The sequence below is a fragment of the Astyanax mexicanus genome, chromosome 9 (genome assembly GCF_023375975.1).
Source record: "Astyanax mexicanus isolate ESR-SI-001 chromosome 9, AstMex3_surface, whole genome shotgun sequence".
Classification (NCBI taxonomy): Eukaryota; Metazoa; Chordata; class Actinopteri; order Characiformes; family Acestrorhamphidae; genus Astyanax; species Astyanax mexicanus.
In genome coordinates this window covers 30341739-30360295 of record NC_064416.1, presented here as the reverse complement: position 1 = coordinate 30360295, position 18557 = coordinate 30341739, and the positions used below count along the sequence as shown (strand labels likewise).

Here is an 18557-nt window from a genome sequence, read left to right as displayed (position 1 = left end):
AATGATAACACCATTTCAGTGGTCTATAACCCCTCTCGCCCTTACCTGGCATTAGGTATAGTGCCATCACCTTCTCCAGAGTGCGCTAATTTCTAGATAACACTCTTTGGCAATGCAGTTTCCTAGTGTATGAACCATAAAACCATATTTGACTGATATGTTACTTGGCATCCACAGATTGCTTGTTGGAAAAAGCGCTAATGGCAATTATGTTATTGTTAATGTTAAATTATATTAATATATATTATTTAGGGTACTTCACCATGGTAAAGAGATATTTTTGCTTGACTTCTTTATTAATTTCTCTCTTTCCGTCTCTCTCTCCAGAAAAACCTATGCCTCAGGGACCACCCGGCGGTATCCTTGGCATTCTGGGTGTAGTGGTGGTGGCTGGCCTGATTCTAGGTGTGGTGGTCACCGTCTGCATGGTGTACAAGCGTGGACAGAAGCCCCGCACCGAGACCGACAACGACCTGTAAGTACCACCACACTGATCTGAAGTTTAGTTTAGTTAGTTTGATCCAAGCAAAAGTAGCAGGTGTGAAAGGTGCTGTAAACCACGGTCCAAACCAATAGACTGAAAATAGGTCCAACGAGAGGTGTTCTCAGTCCAGATCAGCGGAACCATGGACTGGATCATTTGCAGTTTGACTATTTGCCTTGTTTTTTTCCTGTTTTCATAGTCTATTAATGCTAATACAATGTTTTAGTTTAAATATGATTGACCCCTTGATTTTTTTTAATACACTTCTTGGCTTCTTAACCTGCTGGTTGCAATCACCAAGGAGTCCTGACTATTCTGCCCTCACCAAGAGTACCCCTTCTTAGGGTTAGGCAGATAGAAAACTCTTTCCAAGCAGTAAAAGTTAAATGATGTATTTATTGTTACCACAGGTTCAGTATATCAACTGGACAAGAATACCAACTAAGGCTGATTATTGTTTTAATGATTAAAGATCTTGACAACTTCACGATTTCACAAATATAAACAAAAACGTATAGCTAAGACATGTAACAACATTTCTACTTACCAACAATGCTTCTACTTGTGTTTACAAGAGTTGATGGATGTTGAAGGTCTCATAAACAGTTACACCATGTGCCTGTACTTATTAAACTAACTCACTAAACAAAGATGGCTTCCCCAAAAGTCAAAGGGCAACCATGTGGACACTATCCATTTAAAGGAACCACTACAATCAGTTGCAAAGGATAGGCAGTACACTGACACCAAAGGAGCCAAGCAGCACTTTAGGGACTGTAGGAAAATTAACAGACTAAATGAGTAACGAATAAATCTTGAAATGTGACCTTGTGATGCCAAACCAATGGTAAAAATTGGTAAAAAAAAAAATGCATAATTTTTCTTTTGTATCGTTCCTTTTGTATTGTTTGACATCACAAGGTCACATTTTGAGAAGGCTCAATACATGTATATTCATTACCCATTTTCCCATTGTTTTTCTTACGGTCCCTAAAGTGCTGTACTGTGCTGAAAACGTGGGAGTGATTTTAGTAAAGACTTTCAAATATAAAGGACAGTTAAAGGTTTTATGATATTGTTTGTTGATGAATAGTGATGAATAGTGAAGAAGAGCAGAATTCTGAATCTCCCTACGGCGACATAAAACTTATTTCACCTCAACCCATTTTGGGGGCTTAGTTAAATGCTGGTAAATTTGCTGGATAGCATGGTAAAAAAAATTGTGTCCTGAAAGGCCCAATACGAAATACTGCTTATTGTTGAAGATGGGCCAGTGCACCACTAGAGGGTGCTTAATGGTCCACAGGTTGAGAAACCTAAAGGAATTAGATAGGCACCACATGCACATTGGTTCTTTACTCATTACCACAAAGCCCCTTCAGTGAGGTCACCTCAGTTATGGTAATATGGAAAAAAAAAAGGTAATTTGCAAACGTATTCCTCATCCTGTTATCCTGAGGACGTGCTTGATTACTTAAGAGCGTGTTAGCTGTTTGTTAAAGAGGCCATTTGATTGCATTCGGACTTGATTTGGACCATTTTCGCTGCTTAGTAACAGGTGTTTCAATCAGAGCTGATTGCATGAGGCACATCGGCCCAACGCTAGAGCCCGCTAAGGCATTATGGGTCATAAACACAGCGCTTGATTCCCCAATTTTAAGCCCACGCTCCTCTTCAGACGTGAGGACGCGGCATTCTCGAGAAGCTGAAGATCGAGCTCGGAGGACCTGACGTGCTGAGCAGATGGCGTGATGTGGAGATTTGGGGAAATGTGTGTTTAGGAACATTGTTAGACACCAGAGGATCAATAATCAGGCCTTTTATGCAGTGCAATCATGTGCAGTCTGGGTTAAAAGGGTCATCAAATATCTATTTCTCTATTGTGTCATGAAAGATGCTGAAATGATGCTCTGCTCATGATCTTATTGGCTAAAAGCAGCTTTCATCTTTAATAAACACTCACATGATATCATACTGTCTCTGTAAGACCTATAGCATTATTATTATTTTATTAGCATTAGCATTATATTATTCAGGGGTATACCTGTAAATGTTGTGAGGTGTTATATTGTGAGTGAGGATGAATACAGGCTAAAGGGGCTACAGAGTCTAAAGGGATCAAAAGTGAAAAAAATCATAATGTACAGTATGTGTACCAGGAATACCATCCACAGTGGACAGTGCAGTGGGTGGTACTGATGATGACCGGTGGCATCTGGCTAGATTTGTCCATGCAACGCGATAAGCAGCTCTGTCAGAAATCACATCCACTTTCAATATAGGAGACCCAACCCACATATGCCACAGGTCAGTGTGCCACGAGGCAACAAGTCGACACAATGCAGAATATAAACCATAGAGATTTGGTCATAGATTGCCAGGTCTGTATAGAACCTATAAGGGATGGTTGCCAGTTTATTACAATTTAACCCTCACTAGGGGATTGTATTGTTACAATAGTTCTAAGGTCTGAAGAGACTGATGTGAGATCATACAGGAGGGAAGTTGCTGGGTTTATGGTAACAACAGCTGCAGTAAATGCATACTGTATTTTAATGTAATGCACGTTTTAAATCAAATTTAAAAAATCACAAATTCATAAAATTCATAATAAAAATCATAATAAAAGTTAAAATTGATTGACAGCCATTATTCAAGACGAATACTTTGAAAATATACAAAAAAAATCACTTACAGTTTTGCATTTTGTGAGTTTCAGTTAGATAAAATATTTGCAATAACTGTATATATTTCACCTTCGAAATAAAAAATAAATATTGTGAATATATCTCATGTTGTCTCATTCTCGTAACGCCAAAATCATGTCTCGTCTCATCACATCTCTACTGACTTAAATAAATAAAATGTATTTTCTGTACCAACAGCACTCTGATTGGTCTACAGCTACACAGGATGCAGTGCTGCACTGTTTGTTGTTAGTTATTACCACTGGCAGAAATTGGTATTGTGTCCCATGACTTTTGTCCATGCCTAATAAAAGCTAAAGAGTGCTACGCTGACCTGTGGGATTAGTGGACGGGGTCTCCTGTGGGGTCTCCACTTATCTGTTCACATTGAGCCAAATATATTATAGATATAATCTTGAAAACACAGGAAAGGGGCTTTTTAAGGTTAAATTATACAATGAATTCACTATAGAGAGTTATTGCCGTTATGTATGGATCTGAGCTGACAGTTAGAAGGACGAGTAAACAGCTCAGAAACAGAAAAGACAGAATGTGAACGGACCACACTCGGCCACGGATGAAAATAGTTACCTGTTTACTGAAAAAAATGATCCGGTCTGAAATGATCTCCCGTCTAATGTTCCAGCGAGCTGACTCATGGCCTGGCACGCAGCGTGGCACGGACTTGAGGCGAGTGAGTTTGACAGCATTGTTTACTCTAATTGAGTAAGCAGAGGCTATTACAGGCCGCTATTGGACAGGACTTCCTCTCTCTCTCGCCGCTCCTCAGCCTCGGCCAGGCGATTCCGCCCGCGCCGCCCCCGAGAAGCCTTCCCAGAACCCGAGCGCTGGCAGCCAGTGCCCACGCAGCGCATTATAATGGATAGGAACTGAAAGCTAAGGACTCTCTCCTCTGTAAAAAAAAAATAAAATAAATAAATAAATAAATATATAAATAAGCAAATAAAGTGTGTGTGGTCGAGAGAGAGAGAGAGCGAGAGAAAGAAATCTGATCGGCTGCCCAGCAAGAGGTGCCCTCACCCGCACTCCACCAAAACGCAGTCAAATTAGTGTCAAAACCACAGGTAGCAGTGTATTTATTTATTTATTTATTTATTCACATATTATATAATATATCCCTTTCTTAGCCCTCAGACGTTAAAATATGCTATGTCAAAAAACAAACAACAAGACAAACAAAAATACAATCCAATAAAATTTACATTTATTAAAATGATCTAATTTTAATATAATCTCCCATATAGAGTTCTTACCAATTGCTAAACATTCTTACCAATTAATGGATGGAATGTTTAAAATTTCCGTACACACCACCAATACATAGGCTGCCACACTATGTACAGACCAGCCAAAAGTCATGGGACAGCAATATGTAACTGTCCCATGGTCATGATCGTAAAAAGCTCAGGAAACAGCTTGGGAATGCCCAAACCAGTGTTATACATTGTGCAGTGTTTTGTTGTGAGTTTGATTGATTGATTGATTGATTGTGCTCTGGTAAAGCCAGGTGAATTATGGGAGTTGGAGTGAGGTCTGATAGTGGGTAAAGATGGATGGGATGTTCCATTTCTGAGGTTGTGCAGGAGTATTTAACCCCTTAATAGGCCTTGGCTTGTATACAGGCTACAAGTGTAAATGAAACAAAAAAATGCTTTTCTCTGCAGTAAAATTTATTTACCATTGTGACGTCAATAAAGTTTTTGAAAAAAATAAATATCAGATACCCAATGCTACTTCCAAAGAGAATAAGCGGTAGACAAAAAGGGTCAGAAACCATAGCAAAAACACCAAGGTAAACTAGAGAAGGGGGCAAGACAAAAAACAGAAACAAAAGCCAAAATAGGTCAGACACACAAATAGGCAATTGAAGAAATGGCGCTTAGTATTGTGGCGTGGAAGAGGAAGGAAGACCCGTGAGACTCATGATGAACGCTCATAAGCTCTTTTATTTAACAGGCTTGTCACTCACTTACAGTCTTCAACAAGACTAGGAGAGCTAAAACCATAACCACAGAGCTCAAATAACCCAAAGGCCACCAACCCAGCTGTGTGTCTCCCAGATGGCAGATCCAGAGTGGTGCCAACCCTCTCTGCATAAACCCTCCCAAGGGAGATGCCCCACCCCTGTCATCCTCGCACACAGGAGAACAGAAACATGCCTGCAGGCAGCCACACACAAAACCCAGAGCCGCCACAGTATGAAGCTAAAACAACATGGGCAATATATACACTACATATGAAAACAGCTGAAAGCAATCAAAACACAGGTGAGGCTGATCTACCAATCTGGCCCTGTTGAAAAGCATTCTGGGAACTGGAGTTTGTGAGCATGGTAAAGTCTATAGAGGAATCGAAAGGTGTGACAATCATGTTATTAAAAGTTATTTACATTCTGAAAACTTTGAGGGCTTTGGAGACGCCTACAGGACACTTGTAGAAGCTGCCTGTTCACTCTTCTCCATAATGAAATAAAAGGTTTGGAGGACATGAAACATTTGGTTTATATTCATAAAAATATTGATTTGAAAATGAAGTTAAGGAAAAAGTGCAAATTTTATGATTTTTATTCATTATTTTATATTTATTTTATTCAGAATTTTCAGTAATGTTTCATATCAAACGTAAAACTTTTATATGTAATGCTTAAATAGAAATCCTCAAGATATAAGCATGTAAAATCAGGCAGAAAATTGACAAGAATGGGTTTTAACATTCCTCCATCCACAGTGTTATATGTGTACCAGATAAATGTCATAGAAGGCTAATAAATATTGCCATCAACAGTACACAGTGCAGTGTGTGGTAATGATGGTGACCAGTGGCATCTGGCTAGAGTTGTCACTGTGAACAGATACAGTTGCAAGAAAAAGTATTTTTTTTTAACCATTTGGGATTACTTGGATTTCTGCATAAATTGGTCATTAAATGTGTTCTGATCTTCATCTAAATCACAACAATAGACAAACACAGTCTGCTTAAACTAATACCACAAAAAATATATAAATATATATAATATATAATGACCAATGTATGCAGAAATCCAGGTAATACAAAGGGTTCACATACTTTTTTCTTGCAACTGTATCTGTAAGTGACTCTGAAAGAAATCAAACCCATTCAATACGGCAGATCCCACCCACATATCCCACAGATCAGTGCAGCATTCTTTAACTTCTGTGGGGCATGACAAAAGTCATGGGACACACTCGTTTCTGTTCTATGATTTTTGGGATCACAGTGTACTGTGTATGATATGCCACATTTGTATTAAACTGAAGCAAATGTTTTATTATTAATATTATTTATTTTATTATGTCTAATTATTTTGGGCTTTATGGCTTTATTGTGTTTTATCTTCAATGGTTTAAAGTCTGTAATAACTGTTGTTCAGTGATGTAACTCATAAATCATTTAATAAACTTAATTAATAGCCTCCCTATTCCTCGTCCTCCTCCTCCTCCTCCTCGGACACTGCCGGTGTCTGTGCTCCTGGAGGATGCTGGGTACTCTAGTGTGAGAGGGCTGGCACGCTGCCTCCATGGGAATATTACCAAGGCAACCAGAGCAAGTGCACATGAATACTGGCACAGGAGCTGCTTTAATTAGCTCCATGATCAAATTAGGATGCTCATTCAGAGGACTCCTTCCCAGTCCACTGGACAGCTTTAAGATGCACAGGTTCAGTGTTTCCATTAGAGTACAGTGGCAGAGCCAGACATGGGGTTATTTCTCTCTGGAAAAAAAACATAAAAAATCATAAAAACCAACAAAATAAAAACTTTACTAGCTTTGAGTTGGTTGGTAGTGCTGGCCGTCACGGTTGTGCACGTCCTCTGGACTGGCTCGCCAAATCCCACTGAATTACGTCCCTGAGCCGCCAAGGACACTGGATTTTAATTTCTCTCACTCCGCCTCGCCGCGTTCTATTCGGCTGCCTGTGAAATCTGCAACATTCACGAGGCTCATGAAACAGTCCCACACATGCTCTCCCGCCGTTTGTTGTTTTATATATTGAATTCCAGCTCTTTGTCTGTGGACTCACTCAGAATTAGTTTCTTTTTGGCTTTGTCCTCAGCGAACAGCTCTGAAAAAAATATATAAAAGAAAAAGAAAATTAATAAATGTGTTTATTTATTTATTATTAATGTAATCATTCAGCCTCAAAATATATTTTTCGCCCACAGTAAATCCCACAGAAAACCCGACCCAGAGAAAAGTATACTATGAATAAAATAAATTAAAATATTATAGATTTATTTTTCTTTCCTACATTGTAAATAAACAATAAAGTCATCAAGTCTATGAAGGAACATATAAGGCATCATGTAGTAACTTAAAAATGTTAAACAAACAAAAATTCTACAGATTATCTTGGAAGCTGTTTACTTTCGGTTTCTGAGGCTGAGGCTCTGATGAACTTATCCTGTGCAACAGAGATAACTCTTGGTCTTCCTGTCCTGGGGTGGCCCTGATGAGAGCCAGTTTCATCCTAATATTTTTGCGAATGCACTTGAGGATACTTTCTTGAAATAAGTTCAAAGTTAAAATCTGAAATAATGGAAAATCACTCAATTTAGGGTAAAGTCAAACTTTTGACTCGTACTCTATATACAGCTCTGGAAAAAAAATAAGAGACCACTTAAAAATGATGAGTTTCTTTGATTCTACCAAATTGAAAACTTGATCACAAGCCATCAAACCAAGTTGAACTGTTATCCAAAAGCAGTGTGTAAGACTGGTGGAGGAGAACATGCCAAGACATGACAACTGGGATTAAAAACCAGGGTTATTCCACCAAATATTGATTTCTGTACTCTTAAAACTTTATGAATATTAACTTGTTTACTTTGCATTATTTAATGTCTGAAAGCTCTGCACCTTTTTTGTTATTTTAGCCATTTCTCATTTTATACAAATTAATGCTCTAAAGACAATATTTTTATTTTAAATTTGGAATAAATGTTGTCTGAATTTATAGAATAAAACAATAATGATGATTTTACTCAAACCTATAAATAGCAAAATCTAAGAAATTGAAGTGGTCTCTTTTTTTCATATATATATATATATATATATATATATATATCACAATCTGTGCAGAATATAGATCACAGTAAGAAGCACTTGCTTAAACCAGCATTAGCATTCAGCAGACAGCTAAATCTAGGACTGTCTGCACACCCGACTCTGCCTTCTCTCTTTAAAAGCTCTGTTTTGGGGAGTAATCTAACCTCACGTCTGAGGATACAAATAAAACAGCCTCATCCCAGCCTCCAGAAACACTTTAAAAAACAAATGAGGTGCTTTTACACAAACACACTCTCTCTAGCTGTCTCTCTCTCTTTCTTTCTTTTTTTTCCTCTCTAACTCTACCTCTCTCTTTCTCTCTTTATTTACCTCTACTTCTCTATTTACCTCTCTCGCTCTCTCAGCGTTATTCTTGCTGTCTTATAAAACCGAGGAGACACATTTATACACTCTCTCTCTCTCTCTCTCTCTTTCTTTCTCTCTCTATTGCTTGCTCACTCTCTTCTCCTCCCACGTAAAACCAATGATTCACAGGCACTCTCTCTCGTTCTTTCCTTCTCTCTTTTCTCTCTCTCTCTGTGTGTCTCTCTCTCTTTCTCCTGCTTTGTTTCATACATCATTGAGACACTTTTATAAACATGCAACATCCCTCACACACTTCATCTTCATCTCTACCCTATTTTTCTCTCTGTATATAAACTGTATATAAATGAATTGCCAGATTTTTATGTACACTTGCCTTATCCATATATATTTACTGACCCACTGCACACAGCCATGGCCACGAGAGTTGGCAGTTTTTCAGAAATGAAGATAAAAATGATTGCAGTTAATCATGTTTTGTTGTAAACATGTTTGTTTGCTTTGTGTGTATTTTTACAATACACACACACACACATAAATTAAAGAAAAAAAAAATGGTCCGGACAAAGAAATTGCGCCTTTTTAAAATTCTGTTTAAACTCATCTGAAACCACAGAAAAAAGAGAGAAAATAACTGTCAACAATCTCAAGTTTGCAAATCCAGTTCCAGAGATCTTGATGGTCCTTTGTCCATGGTGCCCAGCATAATCAAGAAGTTTACAACTCATGGAACGCTAGCTAATGTCCCTTAAAGTGAACGTAAAGAAACATAAAGGTCATCTGGATAGAAGAGCAGCCAAGTTTCAAGTTCCAAAGAAATTAAAGCTGTACTGCAGGCTCAGGGTGCATCAGTGTCTGTCGACATCTGAATGCAATGAAATGCTCAAGCAGAATACCGGGAGAACCTCACTGCTGGCAAAATGTATGTGAGTAAGCTAAAATCCTTCTGGGAAAACATCTTGTGGACAAATGAGACCAATATAGAGCTTTTTGGTAAAGTACATTGTTCTACTGTTTATTAAAAAAGCAATATGGCCTGCAAAGAAAAGAACACAGTATCTACAGTCAAATATGGTGGAGGTTCAAAGATGTTGTGGTTTGTTTCATATGCCCACATTGTGATGGAGATGCTGGAATGATATATTCTGCACAAATCAATGTAACTTTACAATTTTCGAACAGTTCAGAAAAGCAACAGCTTTTCAGGAAAAAAAATAAGAGACCACTTAAAAAGGATGAGTTTCTTCGATTTTACCAAATTGAAAACCTATGGAATATAATCAAGAGGAAGATGGATGATCACAAGCCATCAAACCAAGCTGAACTGCTTGAATTTCTGCACCAGGAGTGGCATAATATTATCCAAAAGCAGTGTGTAAGACTGGTGGAGGAGAACATGCCAAGATGCATGAGAACTGTGATTAAAAACCAGACCAGGGTTATTCCACCAAATATTGATGTATGACCTCTTTATGAAACCTTTATGAAAAAGAACTCGTTTTTTTCTTGCATTATTTAATTTCTGAAAGCTCTGCATTTTTTTTTTTGTTATTTCAGCAATTTCTCATTTTCTGCAAATAAATGCTCTAAATGACAATATTTTTATTGGAATTTGAAATAAATTTTGTCCGTAGTTTATAGAATAAAACAACAATGTTCATTTTACTCAAACATATACCTATAAATAGCGAAATCAGAGAAACTGATTCAGAAACTGAAGTGGTCTCTTATTTTTTTTTCTGTAGGTTCAAGCCTCTTTTGAGTGAGTGGTGAATCGTGGTTAGAAAAGACTCTGATTAACAGAAATAAACCATAAGAGGAACCAAGACTCAAAATCAGAAACCATTCCAAAAACAAAATAGCTTTAAGTTTACACAGTCTGGTAATATGTTCTTCAATTCACTGCTGCTGAAGTGTTTAAAAACTTCAGCAGCCCTGCTGTGTGTTGGGTCCTGATCATTAAAGAAAAAGGTGCATAAAGGAGGATAATAATAAAATATCAAGAGAAACAGCTACAGTACATAACTACAGTCTGTAATTATACAAGTACAAAGTGTTCTATATAATCAGAGAAACTGATAAGATGAATTATGGGCGTAGAAACGAGGAGGTGGTACTAATGTTATGGCTGATTGCTGTATATGATAAGTGTCACATTAACCGCTGTGTGTTTTTACCCGCAGCATCGCTGTGGCCGATAGCTGTGTGACTCAGACTCAGGCCCCTGTGGCCGAGGCTCCAGAGAAGCCCGAGTCCCCCATCAGGAAAGTAAAGCCTAAACAACCCTAACCCCACCCACATCCCTCTAACTCCACCCCCCCAGCCCTAACCCTAACTTTAACCCCACCCTCCCTGGCTGAGCCTCAGTGTGGAATGATGCTTTCATACTTGGATTTGAGACGCTCCCTGAGAGCAGCATTTGAGCACATCTGAAGAAATGATATACACACATCAGAAAATGTTGGGGCAAGATTTTTCTTACATTTCCTTTGACTTTTATTTAATTGCAGACAGTGTAAACGCACTATATGTTATGTTTTATCTGCTAAACATCATTTAATTTATTAATATTTATCTACCTCTGCATTTCAGACCTGCTACATGTTCCAAAAAAATAAAATTGTCCATTCCTTCTCACAACACTTAAAAATGCTTTGGCACTGAAGATACCAAGTGAGGAAGTATCTCTACAGGATCTCAATATACTTTAAAATGACTGTTTTCGGCATTAATGCTGCATCAAATAAGTGTACTGACACACCCCCATACTATGACAGACCCTGGCTTTTGGACGTGTTGCTGAAAAAAGTCTCATTCAAAACAAAGTTATAATAAAAATATTTCTAACTTTTCCCATTTTCTCCCCAATTTACACGGCCAATTACCCAACCCATTCATTAGGACTCCCTATATCACTAGTGATGCCCCAACACACAGGGAGGGTAAAGACTAACACAAGCTTCCTCCGATACATGTGAAGTCAGCCACCGCTTCTTTTCGAGCTGCTGCTGATGCAGCATTGCCGAGCGAGCAGCCAGCGCGCTCAGAGGGAAGCACAGCGACCCGGTTCCGATACATCAGCTCACAGACGCCCTGTGCTGCAGACATCACCCTAGGAGTGATGTGGGGAGAGAGCGCCATCTACCCACACGGAGGGAGCAGGGCCAAGACAGTCATTCAAGACAAGGTTAACCAAAATAGAGAGAATATCTTCAAATACTCCAAATTCAGGAAACCAGACAACATTGCAGTGTATAGTTTGCCCTGACTATTGATGTATAGTTTCCTGCTAAAGTACTTTATGCAGTTTGGAAATTTGAGTTTCTGCATGTTGCTGAAAACAGAGCACACAGTGTTTATTTCTCCCTAAAATTATCTGTAATACCCTTTTTATTAGCCCTTGGTCTTCAAGGCAAGCTCTTGAGATGTGCATTCAGAAAAGGGAGAGTCACTGGTTGCAGGACTTAATTAACATTAATAATGTAGAGTCATCCAAGCTTTTGCACAATAAAATTTCTCCTGATTTCTTTTAATTGTCATTACTAGCCTCATCCCTATCCTCATGGGCCAAATTGGCTACTCCCACCTTGAAATGCTATGTTTGGAATTAGTAGCAGGTCTGAAATGTAGGAATGGATGTGCAGATCATATCAGATCCGATGAAACATGAAAAACATGAAATAATTTGGGTTCATATTTTCTGCAATCAAATAAAAGTCAAAGGAAATGTATGAAACACTGTATTTTTTTACATTTATATTTTCAAAACTGCCTCAACTTATTCTGATTATCAGCAAACCTCAGTCTGAGAAAGAGCACAATTACCTAGCGCACATTTTTTATAGAATATTTTAGAGAGTGAAAATATGATATTCTTATGTCTCCATATCAGCATAATAAAAAAAATCTATAAATACATAAATAATAATTTATAAATAATAATAATTTAAATAATTTAAATAACTGTTTTGATATTTATGAGTAAGTCATTTGTTTTCTTTAATTAAAGCCTTCATTATTATTAGATGGAGTGATTTCTTTTGCTTTTATTCTTCAGTCTCTGAAGCTCGGTGCATTGAAGTACACCTACAGCTTCATAAGGCGCTCGTTTGATGATAATGCTTATTTGTAAGAATAATCGTAATTCATTATGCCCCTGAGGCTGATTCACTGACGAGTTTTATAGCTCTGATCCTGCAATTAAACTGCTTAGAAGTCAGAGAGAACAACAGCTATGTACGTAAATGAACACATCTACTCTGCTCAATATGCTATATTATTATTATTATTATTATTATTATTATTATTATTATTATTATTATTATTATTATTATTATTATTATTATTATTATTTCTCCTTTACTTGTCCAGATCGTCTGTATATATTTTGTTGTGTTGTCTTGCAGGCATGTCAGTGTTTGCATGTTCTGGTTTGCCCGCTGGATTGGACTGTTTATATGGATGATCTGGTTATTTTTGAAAATGGTGCTGGTGCAGTGACAGGTCTTGTAGTTGTTGTTTTCTATGAGATCATGTATTGTCTGTTTTAAAAAGAAAATGTTTTCAAAATGGCCACTGAAAATATTGTGCATCTGTAGGAATCGCAAGAATTCAGTAAACCACTAAACCAGTATAAATGCATTTGATAATGCAATTCTGATTAATTTCTGAAACACAACTTGCACTAAAAGGTTTATATTCATAATACTAGAAATATAACAACTAATTAAGCAATAATACATTCGAGGTTTGTGCTATAACGTGCAATATTGGCACTACTGTGCTGCGGTCGTAGTGCAGCACAGCAGTGCCAATATTACACATTATAGCACAAACCTTGAGTGTAGTATTGCTTAATTAATTCCACAGTTCCATTATCACTGTTTATTACAAGATTTTGAGTTAAAGTGGAAGAGAAAATATGATCTGTTTGGTTATAAAAACACTGCAAGGTAAAATAGTTCCATTGCTTCTCTGTTTGTAGCTGCTCTGTTTGGTTTGTAAGAGCTGCATCGTTGCTAGGTTACCTGTATGTGGCGAAGTATTACATAGAGAGCGTCGGTTACAGTGCATTACCGGCTGATAATGTCACTCAAAAATTTCCTCTCAGCCAATCACATTGCAGGGTCGGATCTAACTATGGTATAATAGAACTTAGGCAACAGTCAAGAATTCATTGCTATCCTGTAAATGACCTGCTTGCGTACATTCCTAGCATAAATGCACGGGTCAGTGTTCTCTCAGCTCTGCTGGGAAGTGCAGAAGCAATGTGCCGTTAAAATACCAATCCGCCAAAGTTGAAGCACACCTGGCGATTGGCTTATTGTAGGTTACGCCAAAAACACAGATATCATTCATTAAGAAAATTAGTACATGCCTTTTGCATGTTTCGAGCTGTGCAAGGTATACTTTTCCCGTCGTTACGATAGCAAAGACACACTGACACACCTTGAATCGAGCTGCACGGAGAGCGTTTGACGGCTTGTCTGTAGATTAATAAAATAAGGCCCCATAGTTTTTGATTATTTATTTAAACAATACAATATGGGTACAATATGGTACAAGTTCCATTCAAAACAAAGTTAGAGCGTAATGATACACTCGATATAAAAAAGAATAAAATACTCCAAATTCATGAAAGCAGACTGTTGATGTATAGTTTCCTGCTGAAGTAGATTATGCAGTTTAGAACTTGGAGTTTCTGCATATATGGTTACCACATAGTTTTTATCGTGGTAGTTTGGAACAAATACATGTATCATTGGCGCCATAACACAAGATTCTTTAATCCTTTTCAGGTTGTTTTTTAAATAAAATATAAAAAAATATAGGCTCTGTAAAATGATTTTATTTATAATTTTAAAATAATTTATATAAGGTTGTGCCTAACGCTTCAAATCTGTGAGTCTAGAAATATAAGGATCGAGTTTATTTTTATAATAAGTCTTAAATTTCTCATACATTCAAGTTCTGTATGAGAGAATAGGTCTGAATAGCTTGTAGTGCATAAACTCCTTAACCCCTAGGTTTATTATTATGTTATTAATCCTAGAAAGTGCAAAAATTAGTTTTTTTTTTATTATTATTTTAACCTAATTTAGTTAGGTCTATATAAAATGAGTATTAATTATGACAGTGTTGTAGCCATGATAAGAAGAACATTGGCTTGAATGCTGGGCCTAATGCATTAAAGCATCAAAGCTTTTTCTAAGTCCAAAGAACATTGTTTTTATTCTGTAATTGTGTTTATAGTGTACATACAAAACAATTTATAAGGACAATTGTTTTATTGAAGTGGAAATCAGTACTTATATAGAAGCATATTAACTAGTAGTTTGAAGCTTCTGTATTGCAGATCTGGAAACTATAATATATTTAATACTTTCTTCTCATCGAGACGCTGATGAAAGCTAATTGGTCCAGAGCTTGGATCAGCATGACCGCGCACAGGCAGAGCCACTGCCACCCACACCTGCAGACGTTCAGAACATGATTTGTATTGAAAGCGGTCAATTCCCATAATTCACGGCCCGGTTTTAGACGTGATTGACGCAGCAGTCGATCGCTGATCAGGATGTATGAGCTTTGTCAAAAACACGGCAGAGTTCAACGAGTCAATCATTCCAGTTCATGCTGTGCCAGTTATGGATTTCTTTGGACGAGAACAGGCGGGAAAAAAAAAAAACGGAGCAATGAGGCACGGTCTGCGGCTCCAGTGCAAATTATGGATGTTAATATGATCATATTGACAGGCAGATCAACGCAATACATCAATCTGACTGGTGTTAATGAAAGAATTAGATTCAGGTGGGATGTTAGCATTGCGACCACACTCTGAGTAGGTAAAATAAAATATGACATGTGACTCTGGATGTGATTCTGGGGGAACAATATTGCACTATTGTCTTACGTATGTTTATTGTGTCTTGCTGTATTGAACATATAGTGTCTCCCACTCTTTTATATTATAATTATATATCTATTTTTACTTATTTATATTATTTATATTATTTACTTATATTTATATATCTATTCCTCCCCCACACCACTGCACCTTGTTTTTGTCTCATGTATGTCTATTTGTGTCCCTGCTGTATTGTACACATAGTGTCTCCCATTCTCCTTTATTATATCTATTATCTGTACTTGCTGTAAAATTGGGAAGGAGAGTAACGTAATTTCAATTCTCTGTATGTCCTGTACATATGCAGTATTGACAATAAAACTACTTGACTTGACTTGACTTGACTTGACTTGAACACTGGCTCTGTACAGCTCTATACAACATTAAATCTTTCTCAGAAGAAATTCCCATGGGGGGTGTTGAGGAGAATATCTTCAATTCTTTGATTTGAGTTGTTTTTAGATGTTACATCAGTACAAATCCAAATTATAGAGGTTTCAAAAAGTTTCTTGAAATCTTGAAATGAAAAATTTGAGAGTAAAATTTGATTTCCTGATAACTTACTTATAACAGTACTTTTAACCTTTAGCGATAAGTCATACAGTGCTCTTAACCTTTAATTTACTTTCCATGATATAAGTATACTAGGATTCAACAACCGGAACCACTGTTATATTTAAATAATACGATTTTTTTTTAAATGCAATCAAACTACCTTTACCTTGCTTTGTCTGCAGACAAATTCTGGCAGGGAGGCAGAATTCAGCCCAACACCTGGCTAAAAAGCCAATCCTTTAAACGGTTTCAAAATGTTTCAAGTATTTAAAATTAGAAATTCGAAACTATAGATTGATCTCCTGATGACTTACTTGTAGTTTTTAGCAATAAGAAAGTGCTCTAAAGCTTACATTCTGTCACTTTCTGTATACTAGGGTCCAACAACCAAAACTTCACCTGAAAATTAGAAACAATTAAAAAAAATAAACATTTTAAAAATGTAATTAGATTAGAAAAATGCCAGGAAAGTGCCAGACCAAAAGAACAAGATTGTGTCTGACAAAATCCACATTGTGAAAACACTTTTTTGGACAATTTGGACTTTCAGATCAATTACAGGAAATTGAGTTTGAAGATGTTCTCTCATTAAACAATAGAGGAAGAAAAAAAATGTTACAACATTATTCAGATGCTCTAGATGTATGGTAAAGTGTGTTAAAGTGCTACAGTGCCGCCGCAGTCATATTTCACCACTTGTCACGATGACACTGCCTGTAACAGAGACAGAAAAATGACAGGGCTGTTTATACGTCCTCTTGTTTCCCGTGACGGCGGCGGTGTGGATGGCGCTTGCGTTGGATTACCTTGAGGAGAGCAGAAAGGACGCTAAATTTGTCGGCAGGAGAATAAATTGGCTCTCGGCCGCTGAGCCGCTCTGCTTTTGTGATCTACAGCGCACTTGAAATAATTGATAGACGCTCTATTGTAGGCTGAGCCGGCAAGGCGCGCTGACTGACAGTTATACTTATGCTCTCATAATGTGATTTGTTGAATATTGGTGGCTGGTTTGGCAGTATAATGCACAGTTTGTTTATCACTGCTTGTGTTTGGGGCTGTATTTCTGAGAGGGGATGAAGGAGAGCAGGTTTGGCAGGAAGAAGGTGGCAAAAGAAACGATCCCTCCATAACAGTGGGTTTACTGTCCCACCCTGTTCTTCACTGTTTATTCACAGTTAAATCAATGGCATGGACCAGTGTTGAATCTACGTTGAATTACGCTTTGATTTTGACATTGTTTCAACATTTTACTTCTCATTAATTATTATGACTGTAGGTTACATTACCTTTTCATTCTACACTCATAAAAAAGCACATTATTGTACCTCTTTTGTTTTCCATATTATAAGCATTAAAACTATTTTAATGTGCATTTATAAACATGACATGTTCAATTTGTTATTAAAATGTTATAACTATGCTTCATAATAATATCTCTATTCTATTTTTAACACATACAGTCAAAAACTTAAACTGAGTGGTTTTTCAGTTTTACAAAAATGTTCTGCATTGTAAATTCATATATTTAAATCATCCAAACTACGAAGAAAAACATAAAAAATAATATTTAGTAAACAAAAAAAGTGTTAAACAAACTAAAATATATTTTATACTTTAGAATTTTCAAATTATACATAGACACTTCTTGCCTAAACAACTAATCTTTGCACATCTTAGCATTTATTTTCTCAGTACGCTTTATGAGGTAGAGTCACCTAGAATGGCTTTTAGTTAACAGCTGTGCTGAACTTATCAAGAGTGTTCGTTACTTGAATTTCTTGTCTCTTAATGTGTTTGAGAGCATCAGTTGTAAAGTTGTGAAGAGGTAGAGGTAAACAGTAAAAAGCCCTATTTAAGTAATACTCTAATCAATATCAAGACAAGAACTCCTCAAATAAGTAAAAAATATATAATTTTAAGAAATGAAGGTCAGTCAATTTGAAAAAAATAAATTAATAAACGAGTATTCTCATGTTAATTGGCAAAAGGTCATCAAAATCGTTATGATGGAACTGGCTCTCATCAGGTCCAGCCCAGAAAAGGAAGACCAAGGGTTACCTCTGTTGCACAGGATAAGTTAATCAGAGTTACCAGCCTCAGAAATCACGAGTTAACAGAACCCAAATGCTTCAGAGTATTTTGGTTTGTGTAACACTTTTAAGTTACTACACGATTCCTTATGTGTTCCTGATGCCAGTATTAATTTACAATAAAAACATTGAATGAGAAGGTGAGTACTGACTGGTACCTTACATTTCAATATATTTTTATACTTATGATCAACATGTAATAAAGCTTTTACAGTGTAGTATCATGTGTTCACCCACTTTCTCAGATAAATAAGCTCCATTACGATGCATTGCCGAGCCAGGTCAGTACAAACTGCTGATATTGATGTGGGATGTTTATGGATAAGCCGTGAGCAGGAGTTGCAGCACAATCGTGTGTTTAATATCTGTTTAGAGTTTGTGTTTACCCTCAAGTTTATCTCCCATCAGATTCACTCCCACGGACC

General features: G+C 37.0%; 1 protein-coding gene across 3 annotated transcripts in view; it reads left to right on the top strand.

Annotated features, from left to right (window-relative positions):
- Positions 1–18557, top strand: part of nectin1b (nectin cell adhesion molecule 1b) — a 381414-nt gene that overhangs the window by 298116 nt on the left and 64741 nt on the right. For all 3 annotated transcript variants that reach the window (XM_049483657.1, XM_049483659.1, XM_049483660.1), the window contains exon 6: positions 328–475. In XM_049483657.1, coding sequence (XP_049339614.1) covers positions 328–475 — 148 coding nt within the window. The remainder of the gene's footprint in view (positions 1–327; positions 476–18557) is intronic.